General features: G+C 30.8%; 1 protein-coding gene across 1 annotated transcript in view; it reads right to left on the bottom strand.

Moving 5' to 3' along the window:
• Nucleotides 1-5,619: 5,619 nt before the first annotated feature.
• LOC106475569 overlaps nt 5,620-15,328 on the bottom strand; it is a 30,450-nt gene continuing 20,741 nt past the window's right edge. Inside the window, exons 4-8 of the mRNA XM_022380855.1 lie at nt 12,221-12,493; nt 10,755-11,036; nt 9,969-10,080; nt 7,977-8,076; nt 5,620-7,489 (exon numbers count right to left, since the gene is read on the bottom strand). Of these exons, the coding sequence (XP_022236563.1) occupies nt 7,456-7,489; nt 7,977-8,076; nt 9,969-10,080; nt 10,755-11,036; nt 12,221-12,493 (801 nt within the window). The 3' untranslated portion in view covers nt 5,620-7,455. The remainder of the gene's footprint in view (nt 7,490-7,976; nt 8,077-9,968; nt 10,081-10,754; nt 11,037-12,220; nt 12,494-15,328) is intronic.

Raw genomic sequence — 15,328 nt, 5'->3', positions numbered from 1 at the left:
AAATTAAACCTTATTTTCAATAAGCAATCCTGAAAAATATTTGGGGGTGCTTAACTTTTTTCCAGGTGTATACTAGAAATAGGATAGCCATTCTCTATACATATATTGTTACTAGATTATATGTAATATTTAGAGAACGTGTTCATAAAAATTATTTAGATATAATTTTGAGAAGAAAATCAATCATTATTTACCGCCATATGACGAGTATTCAACTTGTATTAATAAATCTGTATTTAATAAATAAAAATGTACCTATAAATGTATAGGAGTTCATATACTTTTTTGTTACTTTAGTCTTTCCAATGTATATAAATAATCTTAAATTTCCTCTAAATGTTATTTGCCACCTATTAACCCTCAAATTACCGCTTGGTTCACATATCGGGTTTCACATATTACGTCATAAGGATAATTTTACGTTACTACCTGTCACAACACTCAGCGTAAAGAACTGACAAGAAAAGTGGGTACAGTCGGTCACTTTCTACATAAAATATATAGGAGCCCCTAGCTGTAATTAATGGAATTAATTCAAATATTAATGGTTGTTTTGTTACATTTTTGTGGCTCGTAAATTTTAGGAACCTGTAACCAACAAAATCATGGACCCATATACATTATTTAAATATTACTAAAGAAGTTAAAATTGGTAGAATGTGTAAAGGTTATTCTAAAAATATATTTTTTAAGATGAGCTCTTAATAGTAATGGATTCATAATAATGAGGTTAAAAACAGAAGAAGAAACAAGTAAACAGGTTGACTAGTGTACGAATGGTAAAAACTGACCAAAACAAAAGTAATAAAAGAAAACAAAAACAACTAAAGCTTTCAGTTCATTAACCAATAAAAAACATAATCTTAAAATTTAAATATTAAAGCAACAACGTGAACTTAGCGATAAGTTTGTTTGTAGTTATGCCCAAAGCTACACAATGGGCTATCTGTTCTCTGCCCATCACGGATATAGAAACCCGATTTATAGCGTTGTAAGTCCGCAGACATACCGCTGTGCCACTGGAGGGCCTTAGCGTTAAGAGAAATAAACAAAACGAGAAACGCTGTTTGTTCGTAGTTAAGCAAAAAGCTGCACTATGGGTTGTCTGTGCTGTGCCCACCATTGTTATCGAAATCCAGTTTTTAGCGTTATAACTCTGCAGCTTGCTGCTGTGCTATGGGAATGGGGGAGAGCAACGAGAAACGCAAGCTTTCCCAATACGGGAGCATGCTGAATGTAAAAGGTATTATGTTTTTGTTATACGTCTGCCCGTATAGTTGTTGAAGAATACAGAGCCGCCAGAACTATTAATTGTAGTTGATACAATCTAAATATAAAAATAAGATTCAAGTTACTAATTACATAGTTTATTCTAAAGCTGACAATTTAGTGCGCATCATATGGGTACTGTTAAATAACACAACACATTTTAACAGTGTTTCATAACTTTTATTATTTTTCTAGCACTGACTTTATAACTTTCAGCTTTGGCTACTTTATAAAACTGACATTTAGACAGCGGCCCTGATGACTGTTTGTTCCTTGCCTCTAAAGTCTTAATTTAGCTAAAACTAGAAATAAAAATCAAATTCATTCGGATTGTGATATGTAATTGATTTTTATATACTATCTGTTATCATGTTGACATTATTAATGTCAATGGGAGATAGATTTGGTTCTTTCAACTTGAACGACAACCAAAGACGAAGCCAGGAAGGGCAGTTATCTTTTGATTTTTATAAATAAGCACTCGGCTTTTATGCAAACCACTAAATTCTTTGTATAGAAAAAAAGGTTCACATGTTGGGGGGGGGGACCCACAACTACGTAATGCTGAATACCCCCTGCAGCAACTTAGGCGACACCTGAACTAAACGGCCAGTTCAGAGGTTCCAGAATTCAGGCATAGCTGTCCCTAATTCTAAACTGCTGAACTATCTTTCATTTAATTTGAATAGTGACAATCTTTTAAATAAAGCCTTAGCTCACTCACTGTGTTTTTGATTTTTTGGTCTGGAAACAATAAAATATATCATTTGAGATTTAAACAAAAAGTTTGATTTGTTATTTGGGGGCAGTTGCTGGTAAAATACAAATAAAATGTTCACAATGAAAAGATGTATATTACAAGTCATTCTCTGTTCTCTAGGTAACATATTCATTTCAAGAGTAAACGCATAACTGACTTAATCCAATCTTGACTCCGTTATATCAAAACTTAGTTTACAAACATATGATTTTCAACCCTAACTTTTTAACAATTAATTTTTTTGTATTGATACCTATGTCCTACAATTAGACATGTAAGCTGGGGGCGCTATTCCACCGAAGTGGTTAAATATTTAAGCACTAATTCAACGACCCCCATTTCCCAATATTTGACGCTTACTAATGTATAAAGCAATAACCTCTCCCAAACGCTCAAAACTGCAAGAGATCAAAACATATTCAATAATTAGGGTTACCAGACTTCTAGAGTGAAAAACTGGGACATTTTTTTTCCATATGGAATGACACTATAACAGGCTCAGAAACATTTTAAATTGCAAAAACACACGTTTGACTATTTGATAAATAATCTGATGTTTATTGTATAACACTAAAAACCGATTTTTGATACCTGTGGCAAGCACAGCACAGATAGCCCATTGTGTAGCTTTGCGCTTAACTAAACAAGCAAAGCCGTAATGTTTACAATTAGTACGGTCCCTTAGAAGCAAGTGAAAGATAAGTAAGATATCATGTTTTGAATTGAGTGATTTAGTTTTTTCTCTTTATTTATTGTATTAATTTAGCATTTCATGCCAGTTCAATGTAGAATTACATATATAAAATATACAGATATTGTAGGGAGGATATTCAGAAGCCTGACTGAATTCACATGCCTGAGATTTCAAATCTTGAAGTTTCGTCTATGTCCAATCTCATAAAACGTGTATAATTTTAACAAAACTTTATTTTTATATAACGCAAATGGAAAGTCGTGAAAAATATTGTTCTTTTTATAAAAACAAACAAAAGTTACGAAATCGTTTAATTTTCAAATGAATTAATCAATTTTTAGGCCATCTAGTGGTAGAATAAATTAATAACGTAGCAGGTTTTATTGTTAACAATGCAAGTTTATATCATGAATATACGTATATCCATTTATCATGTTGTTTGTAAAGATTTCAGGATTTCTTTGTTCCAAACGTATTCAGTAGTTTAACTTTTTCTTATAACTTTTGAACGATGTTAATAAACGGCTCCCAAAAGAATAAACTACAAAGAAAATTAAAAAATAAAGAATAACATTACATTTTCTATGTTAGAACATGTAATAGATATGCATTTAATATATATATATATATAGCAATTACAGTATGTATACATCTTTATACATACATTAAAATGTTTAAGTATACGTTCGTTTTTCAACGGTGGTTTGTATACTGTATTATTGCATTAATATACTCGCCACATTCTGTTATACGTAATGATACAGATGACGATTAGAAAGCAAAATTGTTGGAGCATTTTATTTTGTAATAATCAGAACTCGGGCTATGTCAGTAAGCGTTTCTTTGATGTTTTCAGCACAAACGTAACGTAACTAAAAAAACGTTTGATAATACTCTTTATTATTGCCTTTACAAGAAATATGCTCCACAATTACCTACTTATATTTGTCAACAGATGGCGATACTTTGATAGGGAAATATATTTTATATAGCAAAGCCACATCAGACTATCTGCTGTATCCACCGAGGGGAATCTAACCCCTGATTTTAGCGTTGTAAATCCGTAGGCTTATCGCTATCCCAACGGAGATCGAATATGTTTTGTAAAAAAATGTTGGTTTTATCTACTTATTCTTTCCTAATTTTTACAAAATAATATTTTTAGCAGAATTTACTGTGCCAGTTATTATAATCTCTGATCAATATAAACAAATAGTGCACATGTCATTTCCCCTTGTGACCATATAATATCTTCCAAGTTATATTTGTCTCCCCGTCCCCCTCTAATAACCATAGCCTAGATTCAAACTACTAAAATTAGGGTTTCTAGGCCGTCACTTTTATCACTCTGAGAAAGACATTGAACCAAAGATTAAGTAAAAAAATGTAGTGGTAATGTTATTTCGTGGCTTGTATCTCGAAAGTTAAGTGAACACAGCAAAATAAAATTACATATAGAACGACTTTAATATTTAGTATAATTCACAACATTTTTACAGACGTAGAACTACAATGACATCATCTCCCATGCTTATTTATTAAGTTTTTAAGGAAGTTTCAAAAATCATCACACACACAAAAAGATCAATATATCAGATAAATTTACTTAAAGAAACTATATAGAAAATAATTTTCAAAGAACAGTACACACGCACATATATATATATATATATAAAACAATATCAAAAGCGCCGTCTAGTGGAAATCACCTGAAACATAAATTCATTTCGAAACTTTAATACCAAACCTACATTATAGGTAACATACATATATTTTAAGGAAAGTGTGTTTTACAAATAATAACGAAATATCGCATAAGTTTAGCAGTTCTCTTTTGTGTGTTTATTACAGCCTACACACCTACGCTACCTAACATTTATTAATGGCAGTGAGCAGTTTAAGTTGCCGGACGTGATTTAGTATATGAATTGAATATCAGGTATTTACGTGATAACGTTTCTGGCTAAGAAATCAATTTAATTTTGTACAGCATGTAAAACACTAAAGTTTAAAACACTCGTAAGGATCGGACATATATTTGTAGTTAATAACATCTGCATGCATGGTTGCATAAAATGAATGACCTTTTTATAAAAATGAATGTCTGATACTTTACCTAACTAGTAGTACATTGAAAAATGAGGAAATAGGTGGTTCTTTCATGCAATATCTGGCCTCATTATGGTGCAATAAACGAACAGGATTTGAAAGTACGCAAAGTTCAAGTATTGCACAAGCTATTTTACAGAGTTTCTGTTAAATTCATACTTAAAATTTTATAAATGTATCTAATGCAGATACTTTCAAAGTCACAGAACATTAACTACATAAACATACAAAAACACCTCTAAACATTATTAAATAATTGCCGAAATTAGTTTTAACATATATGATGATACAGGGGAAATATATATATATATCCTAAGCTTTAAAGTACTCTTCTAAAATAAAGCAGTGATAAAGGAAAACAGAAGGAAGAAAGTGCAATTCTATATAGAAATACGGTTTTAATTATTTCATTTGTACAGATAAACGTCGATTGAAATAATAATTGGCTTGAACATAATAACCAAACCACATTTCCTCAGTAATCAAAATATAAACAAGTGTTTATAATCAATAGAATAGCCGTCTGGGTATACATAAACTAATTAGTGAAAGGTTTGATTTCTCACAATATTGGTAAATTAATTTGTTTGTTTGTTTGTTTTTGAATTTCGCGCAAAGCTACACGAGGGCTATCTGTGCTAGCCGTCTCTAATTTAGCAGTTTAAGACTAGAGGGAAGGCAGCTAGTCATCACCACCCACCGCTAACTCTTAGGCTACTCTTTTACCAATGAATAGTGGGATTGACCGTCACATTATAACGCCCCCATGGCTGAAAGGGCGAGCATGTTTGGTGTGACGGGGATTCGAACACGCGACTCTCAGATTGCGAGTCGAGTGCCGTGACCACCTGGCCATGTTGGGCCTTGTAAATTAACACTGTATCTTTTCCCTTGCCTATCACCATTTAGGTTACTCTGAAAACAGTGCTCAAGTTATAGAAGTAAACAAGTAATTTTGTGATTAAAGTCCAAAATATCTAGGAATAGCATACCAACCAAAGAAAAGTGAGAATATCAGTTGGTATGTATTCTGTGTTTAAATTTTATAAAAATTATAGACAAAAAAAACTGAGGTTAAAGCAACATACATGAAAATATTAATAAAGCATACTAAATTTTGGAAAAATATTAATAGCTGTAGTAATAGAATGATTACGTAGAATATTTTAATTCATCTTTCTGTTTCACCATTAAATGAATTATTATTCCAGACACACACAGACACACATTTTCATAAAAACGTTGAAATAATTTCCAAGTATTTTCTTATATGTAACCTTAAAAAACAAACAAACATGAAGTTTGTTAACATTGACTTCTAGAAGCTGCACATACCTCAAAAACACTCGCAGCTTTTTTCCCTAAATATTTAGATTACATCTGAACTTATTTCAAGAAACAACACTTGCATCTATCATAAAACATGAAAACAATAAACTACAGTGATCATTCCTGCTAATTATAGACAGTGTTTTCATTTCTTATATTTTAATTACAGCTAAATAAAAGCAATGTTCAAAGTAATTAGTGAAACTAAGCAAAATCTGCCTTAAATCTTGACTTTATTTTCTTATGGCCCTTAAAATGTTGTAAGTGCTTTCAACACATTAAAACATTTGATAGCCAAATAAATCTAACCTTAGAATTAAAAAAAAAATACATAAAATATAAAAACAACGTTTTGAAAAAAAATCTCTACCAACAAATGGAAAACTTGATAAGCAATCTCATCTAGTTTTGTTATTAAAAAACAATCAGGAAAATAATTAATGATTTATTTCTACTGATAACATCATTTTACATGCATATTCTTCAAACTAATATTAACTAAACTTCCAAGAGAAAGACTAATTAATTGTACTATCAATTGTAGCATCAACCAGCAATTAAAAACAAGTATACTTCATCTTGCTTTTAGTTATAAACTCGTCAATTCAGTGCTTAAACGTATAATAGTATCAACTCCAAGTGCATCAATTTGCCTGAAAACTTCAACCTACTTCTTTTAGCTTATGACTTCTAGTATTGCACTAAAAGATTCTACTTCTGAGAAAAAGTATTGATAGGTTTAAACTTTTTCTCAAGGGTGGGTGTGTATGGCAACCTTGAGAGAACAAACGGTCTCTTATTGTCAATGTGCTATAGTATTACCCATCTCATTATTTCACAATTCTAATCATCAAATCATCTTATATTTCTACCACAGTAAGTTTCTCATAACCTTATAAAACTAATGATCACATTTTCTAATAACCTTACTTACTTGGCTTTACATTAATCTTACAGGCATCTATACAATTGTGTCTACTAACTGTGAGCATCGCTGCACACATTAGTGATGTAATCCATTACTAAACATTACAGTAATACCTATAGAGCACTAAAGAACAAATAATAAAGAAAATATCTTAAATCAGCAAGAAAAAAAAACTTTGGTCAATGAGTCAGTTATCTTTAAACTGCAATCTCATTTATCCTGATGAAATATGTTTTTATAATCAATGAAAATACTGTGGAGTCCAGTGAAGATGTTGTGACAAAGGAAAAGATCAGACAACAATAGCCTTCTCAAGACAGGTATTCATTTGCAAATGGTTGTGGTTGAACCAAATGGTTCTACACTCTATTGGTTACACAGTGCTTCATTCTTGGCACCACTATAAAAAAGAAACAACATGTAACTAAAGTAGTTCAAAAATGTTATTTTAAAATTGATAAAAACATAGTTTTTGTTTATAATTAATCACTAGTCATAAATATTTATAGTGTTATACCAAAATTAAACATACATGTACACACATAACAAAGTTGAATTTTCTCTTGACTTTGCACTAAAAATGACACACACAGACACACATTTTTCTGTACTTTAGAAATTAACAGTTCTTATAGTCACTGCAATAAACATAATTAGTTTTATTTCATTATAGCTTTTACAGACTGATATCCTTAAGTTTAAAGCTTGTAGTAGTATAAATAATCTTGTACTTCATTTTCAAGCCTATATTTTTTCTACAAGTAAAACAAAAGATTCAAAAATACAATATAATATAGGATTAATATTTTTATTAATACTTTTAAAATACCAGCTTTGCAATAATGGTTAAAAATAGTACTTAAAAACCAGGTGTCTCTGTAACTTACAGATATCTTGTGAAATCTTCTATATCTACCAACATGGAGTCTTGCTGCATATGAAGATCATCTCTTTCTAACAGTAATTGTACTAATTCTTCATTAAAATCTGTAAGATACCAGTATCTCAACAACACTCTGAACTGTTGATTATTTTTTGTGATTGAAATAATTATTCATCCAAACTTTAAAACGCTTCAACATGGACGAATAACAGAATTGTAAACACCATAGTAGTAAGCTAGCAAGCACAAAATAGGGTTAAGGATACTACATCTAATTTTGCTTTGATGCACTCCAATATAAATCATTTAGAGAAAGACCTTTCTAGAAATTTTATTTTGTTTTTACAGAGTACCTATATACTTTTAACCTTTATACTTATAACAAACTATAAACAGATGGATTTCAAAGATCAAAAGAATAAAATAAATCTATCTATACATAAACATACATACAAAAGAGCACAAAAACAAAACACCCACTCATAATAACATTATATCTAAAGCCTTTAGTCAGCACTATTTAAATATTTAGATTTTGTTTTATGATTACATGCTAGAGGACATTTTAGCATCAGCCAAAACATAGGCTCTCCTCCCTACAATTATGGAGTCCTTTCACAGCATGTTTGTCACTAAGTAATCTATACAGCATGGAGCCACCTCTAATCTCAAACCAATGCTCACTGGGACTGAGGCAAATTACTGCTACTTATTTTATATATATGTTACTAAGTTGTTTATTAATTGGTTTATTTTTACTTCATTTTATTATTTAAATTTATTATTATACATATTTTGATTTATATCAAGTTCCTAACATAAACAATAGGAGACTGCACTTTTAATGAAAAGAAGTGGAGATCAAGACTGATAATTTCTCCTAGATACTATAGCAACAGGGCAACAAAATGCAAGCCCAGCCCGGAATCAACAATTTGGAATGTAATTTAATAAACTTAGTACATTAATCCAAGTTAACTGTTGTAAGCTCAAAATAATTCAAAATCAATTAATTATTTATATGAAATTAAGAAGAATATTAATATTTTAACTACCAACTTGCTATTTTTTCTGAAAAATCATAGATATATTTAAACAAGTGTGTACAATTTTTTTATACAGCTAAAAAGCAAAACAGAAGGTGTTAAGAGTAAAGATGACTGACAGATAAGCTCTTACAATTTTTCTATTTATTTTATTTTATTTAAAGCCCAGTTTATATTCTTCAAACAAAATCTTGAAATTAAAGTGTTTCTCATACTATGCCATTTTTGTAAAATATTTATTTTGCCAAATTAACAGCTTGTTTACAAACTGACTTAGAATTGTGAAGTAGAAACTGGTTAAATATTGCATAATGAATTCACTTTAAGCTTTGTCATTTTATGATGTTATATTAACATCCAAATGCTGAGGGTTTTAATTTTTTGAAAAATAAGCTCCACATTATGAGTTGTCCTTGAAACTACTTCATCATTGTTTGTACTGAATCAAATTGCATTCATTACTAACTATTACCGATTTCTTACTTTTAAACTATCTTCTATTTATGATAAATACTTTGGGTATAAGTCAAAATCCGTGATTTCTATGATCTAACAAGATTGTATCATGCTATTTCAAAGAACAGCAAGGACAATCTTAGACCATATATCCTGAAAGATGTTCTATAGACCATTCACTATATTCAGACACACTGAAAGTACAAAAATCCACGTACGTGTTTTAGTGATTTTGCTGTGATTCTTATTTCTTTGGGCATAGAAATATCCATTGATCTTGAAGAGTGTGATTCTTTATCAACTTAAACTCATTGTTTATTATCAAAGGTTTACAAACACTCATATTTTGAAATTTAAACTAGTATGTTTTCCAAATACAATTTTTAAAAATGTTTAAACACAATATACTTTAGGTCATTAAAAAGAATGACACAAAAAACATTTTTAGAAAAAAAAAATCAAACTTAATTTTGCACTTGGTATCATACACTCACTTTCTATTTGTGTGTGCAAATCATTGACTATAACTTGAAGTTGTGCTATATTCATGTCTGTTAGAAATTGGCGACTAAGGCGATGATGACCATCAGGAAGAGGAATACCAACCTAAAGGAATAAACACTGTTACACTCAAGTATTTTAAACAGCACAGACAAAGTAAACCACAACTTATTTTAAAAATGTAAGAAAAATATAATTTTTCATTAAAGTACACTAAGAAAATTGTTTTGTAAGTAATTTTAATTTCATTTATATGTTTTGTTTTTAAACTATCATCTATTTATGATAAATACTCTGGGTTACAAGTCAAGATTTGTGACTTTTTTTGATCTAAAAAAATGCTGTTTAATATGTAAAACATTCAAGGTACAATCTGTGAATCAATATCAACTGAATGATATCTGAATTACTAAATGTTCCTTCTGAAAGTTAGCATTGGTCAAAGCATTAAATGACTAGTTTTAAAGAAATTTTAAACAGAGTAAATTAATTTGGAATTGAAGTTTTAATGGACAGCATCTGCTTGGATTATAATAATGATCAATGTTTTGGTCTCTATGGAAGGTCTCAGCATACAGAACTAAATTATTTCCACTCTTAAAATCCAGGTATATAGTTGATGTCCCAAAAAACTTGAAATCCATTAAATAATTATGGTATTATTTTAAGCCTTCTAATTAATTTATTTTGATGATGCTTTCATTTTGCAACATGTCATACATTCATAGGACAGTTTGCAAGCTAATACATAGCCAAAACAACTGACTGGGGAAACCTACTATATCTGCAATAGGAGATTTCTTTTTCCTTTGTTTTTCGACCTCCATCTGCATACGAGCCATATCTTTGGCTTGAGCTAAAGCCAGCCTTGCTTCTGTCTGCAATCTGGCTTGTCTGGTGGTGAAATCTTCTTCAACTTTATCTTTTGTTTCCCTGTCCTTCTGGGATGATTGCAAGCTCCAACTTCTAGGTCGATGGAAGAAAAATGATGGTCTCTGTCTCTTGGTACCTGACACTTGACTGCTGTTTGTGGATTCTGTTAATGACTTGCTTGATTTTGTCTGTTCAAAAATATTTTAGATGTTGATTTTTTTTTTATAGGAATGTTTTAATCTCTGATGAAACCAGTATCTATTCTAGAGTACAAACCTCATATTAGTGAGAGTGTAATTTGTTATAAATTAAGTAAGAGCAATACATTGTTATTTCCAACAAGAGATTAAAAGTGGATTGTGAAGTCAAATCTATCACAATAAATATCTAACTGTAGCATCTATTGTTACAAAAAGTACTCAATACATACCAAAAAGAAAGTTAAAATATGGACAATAAGAGATCATTTGGTCTTTCAAGACCGTCTTTATACATCCACTATTGAGAAAAAGTAAAAACGTAAACTCAACCTTTACTTTTGAAGAAATCAATGATTGCATTTTTAAACTCTTGTAAACTACTGACCATGACAACTGGTGGCAGCAACTCATTTCACAAGTCAATCACCCTGTTAGAAAAATAAATCTGTCTTACATGGTTCCTAGCCCATTTTTTTCCAAATATAAAACTTGTGTTCTTTCATCCTATTGTCTTCAGAATATAACACTAATAAATCAAGGGCCTTTATCCTGTTGATTCTCTGGATAATCTTGTAAACTTCCTACTGTTCTTTTCTCAAGAAAAAATAAATCATAAGAATTAAACCTATCTCCATGAGGTAAAAGCCCCCTTGTGAATAATTCAATATCCTTTTTTATATAAGGCTACCAAATTGGACACAGTATTCCAAGTTAGGTTGAACTAGCAATTTGTATAAGAAAGTATATATTTGAGACAGCTGACAAAAAATTGAATGTAATGTAGGTGCTCTTCAAAAATGTAATAAAATTCTACTGATAACTTAGACAGTGATCTAAAGTTATGACATGTATACCAGTATTTATCTACCAAATACTCTTTTTCTGTTCATATAACATAATTAGTAAACATGTTTCATCCAAGATCTAAATCAGTCAAGGAATTTTAATTTATTTTAAATATTTCATGAGATAATGGAAAGAATGTACTTATATATCAAATGGAAAAATTGAAATCAACTGGTTTATGTAAAAATATCTATTTTGGTGCAAATTGGAAGGCAAGAGACAGAAATAGCTTAACAAATACATCACTATTGTACAGAGTAGAATGTCATATTAATGGATTAACAATTGTTTTGATGTAAACATATGGGTTTAACTAAAATAATTACCTTGTCATGATACAATACATCAGTGTTTCCACTTTCATTTGATAACTCGTCTGATAAATTATCATTTTGACAAGAATTCTCTGCATCTTGGTCACTTCCTTGACTTTCTTGATCACTGGCTGTTTCATTCATAAAACAGATCTGTAGATTCATCCCACTTTGAAGTCTAGTTGAAAGACTTGGTTTCTTTGTCACCCTTTCTCCACAATAATAGTCTTCACTATCCGAGTCCATAGCCAGCTTCTTGCGAATTTCTTCTCGGTCATGTTGATGCTAAAATAAAAATAAGTTATTATTAAGAATATATATGTATATCTAAATCACTGAATAACAAACAATTATCCTTAATATGACAGAGTAGAACAAATATAAGTTGTAAATTTAAAATTTGAAACTGAATCTGAAACAAGAGTATTTCCATTTGTTATTATCTGGAATTTTTATAGCAGAGAAACTTCTCAAAAGAGCAGAAAACTTACCACTTCATGAATGTCGGAAATGATAATAACAAACATTAAAGTCAAATATTTTAAGCGTTAAAAAGGGGATCATCCCACTCTGTGGTTTGCAAACTTAGTTTACATGTTATAAAAATTACCATAAGAACATATTCATTCTTCCTTTGAAGACATTCATTTTTCATAAATTTAACTATTGCCAGATGTGTTGACAGATATTAACCATTTAGCACTTATAGGAAGCTATGTAATGGCATAAGTTTTCTTCAAACTTAAACATCTGGCCACCTTAAATATAAATTACTTAATAGTGTATTTTTACTTTAAGACATTCAATAAGCAAACACTATTACCACTATTATTAAACACCAAATGGTTTTAGGGATCTCACACTAGTGAATTAAAAGTAACATTTAAAAGTAAAATTTCTTAATTACTTTTTATCTTGCAAAGTGCAACAAAATAAGCCTCCAAGTGGTTCAGCAGTACATCTGTAGGTTTATAATGCTAAATATTAGGTTTTGATACCATTGGTGAGTACAGCTCATTGTGCTGAACAACAAACAAAAGCAAGAATATATTTGATGTTTAATCCTTTAGCATAATAACAGGAATATAATACAAGCCTTAATTTTCGATGGTAGTTTTTGTATGGTCTGATGACAATGCAGCTTGAGGTCTTGTGTTTGCTAATGTACTGACATACTTGTACCATATCTCATGTTGATGAATTGCTCAGAGTCACTAGTCAATGAGTACTCTCAGTTGAAAAAAAAAAGTCCTGCTAATAACAAAAGTTGAATTTTGTTTTTAAACAGTAAACTTGAGGGCTTCTGATGCTAAAATTCAGAGCTTGATCCCTGTAGTAAGCACAGTGCAGTTGGATCATTGTGCAGTTTTGCATTTATTCAAAAACAAATGCATAAACAAGTTATAGTAAAATCTATAATTCTGTAAACATGGTACAGTATATCAAATAAAATTACATAGCTTATTTGACTGGTTGGGCCCGATGCTTAATGGGCTTGACTTACAAGCTGTAAATCACGTGATAAAAAAAAATCAATGAACATGTTTGCCCATTCAGCTGCAGTGGTGTAATAATGTGATGGTGAATCTTACTATTCATTAGTATTAGTAAGGAATAGATTTGGCAGTGGGTGGTGTTGACCAGATAATTTCTCTCTAGTCCAGTGGTTTTCAGACTATGCTCCTTAAACCCCCAAAGTTCCATCCCTCATCTGGGGTTCTCCACAAATATAGTTGGTAATGGCGTTTTTTTTAGTGTTAATCCATCAGAGCCCAAACTTATTTTCTAAAAATCACGAGTCAGTTGATATTCTGTATATTTATTAATTGTTAAGAACTTGGTTACTTCCATCTACTGATCTAGGTTAGGCTTAAGTTTAACTTTAGTGTTGGGGTTCCGTGATGGAAGGAATGAAATAAGATTCCTTGGTTTCATAAAGTTTGAAAACCACTGCTCTAGTCTATCACTTCAAAATTAGGGACACCTAGCGCAGATGACCCCCGATTAGCTTTCTTGCGAAATCAAACAATAAACATTTTACTAATAGTAGTACTATGCAACAGAACACTGCTGAGATTCATTAGCGAGAACTGATACTAACCCTAAGAAATTAGTGGCATAGGCACCTAATAATACATTATGTAAAAATGGCACCATAACATGTTAAACTAATATTATCTTATGAAATAATATTTAAAGCAACTTCATGCTAATCTCAAAAATAATCAACCCCAAGAAAACCACTAGCAAACAATAAGGTCACATTTATTTTCGTTCTATCATGATCAGTTGGCCTACGATTACTGTTAGATTTATTACATGAATCTCTAGAAGGAAGAATACCACTTCAAACATGGGCATCCGCAAGGGGTCACGTGTCTTCCCTGGATTATTAATTTTGCGTTTCTCCAGTTATAGCTTTGATATCATTTTGTCATCTTGTCCCTCTCTGTAATATATTCTGCAGACGCACATGACATCAGATCAAATACTTAAAAATTTAAGTGTTGTTTATTATTAAGCCCAAATCTACACAAAGGACTATTTGTGCTCTGCAGTATAAGTCCGCAGACATACCACTGTGCCACTGGAGAGCATAAATGTAAGTGATCATCATCAGATACTGTTTTCCTGTTTTCAATATAAATACAAGGGGCAAATTTTATCTCTTTCAGAAAATGTTTTGTGGTTGAGATTTCAACACATAGTATATTTATGTCTACGCATATCATCACTGTCATAATAATATAAAAATCAAATATCTTCATGAAATTATTCACATAATATAGATAGGTCTTAATTTTAAAAGCTTTCAAGTCTCCAACCTGAAGCCTCCCAATACCACAGCGGTATGTCTGCGGACTTACAACGCTAGAATCCGGGTTTCGATACCCGTGGTGGGCAGAGCACGGTTAGCCCATCGTGTAGCTTTGTGCTTAATTACAAACAAACAAACAAAATCCAACTGGAAATGTCAAAAATAACAATTGCAAAACCCTTATTTAAGATCATGTAGCCGTTTGGACTGTAATCTAACTGACTAATTAAATTCCAAATATTTATTTAAGACTTAATATCATTATTTCTTGATCACCGATTTATCTGTTTTAGCTTGTGAAC

This window comes from Limulus polyphemus, unplaced genomic scaffold (genome assembly GCF_000517525.1).
Source record: "Limulus polyphemus unplaced genomic scaffold, Limulus_polyphemus-2.1.2 Scaffold148, whole genome shotgun sequence".
Taxonomy (NCBI): domain Eukaryota; kingdom Metazoa; phylum Arthropoda; class Merostomata; order Xiphosura; family Limulidae; genus Limulus; species Limulus polyphemus.
This window is presented reverse-complemented; position numbering and strand designations above follow the sequence as displayed.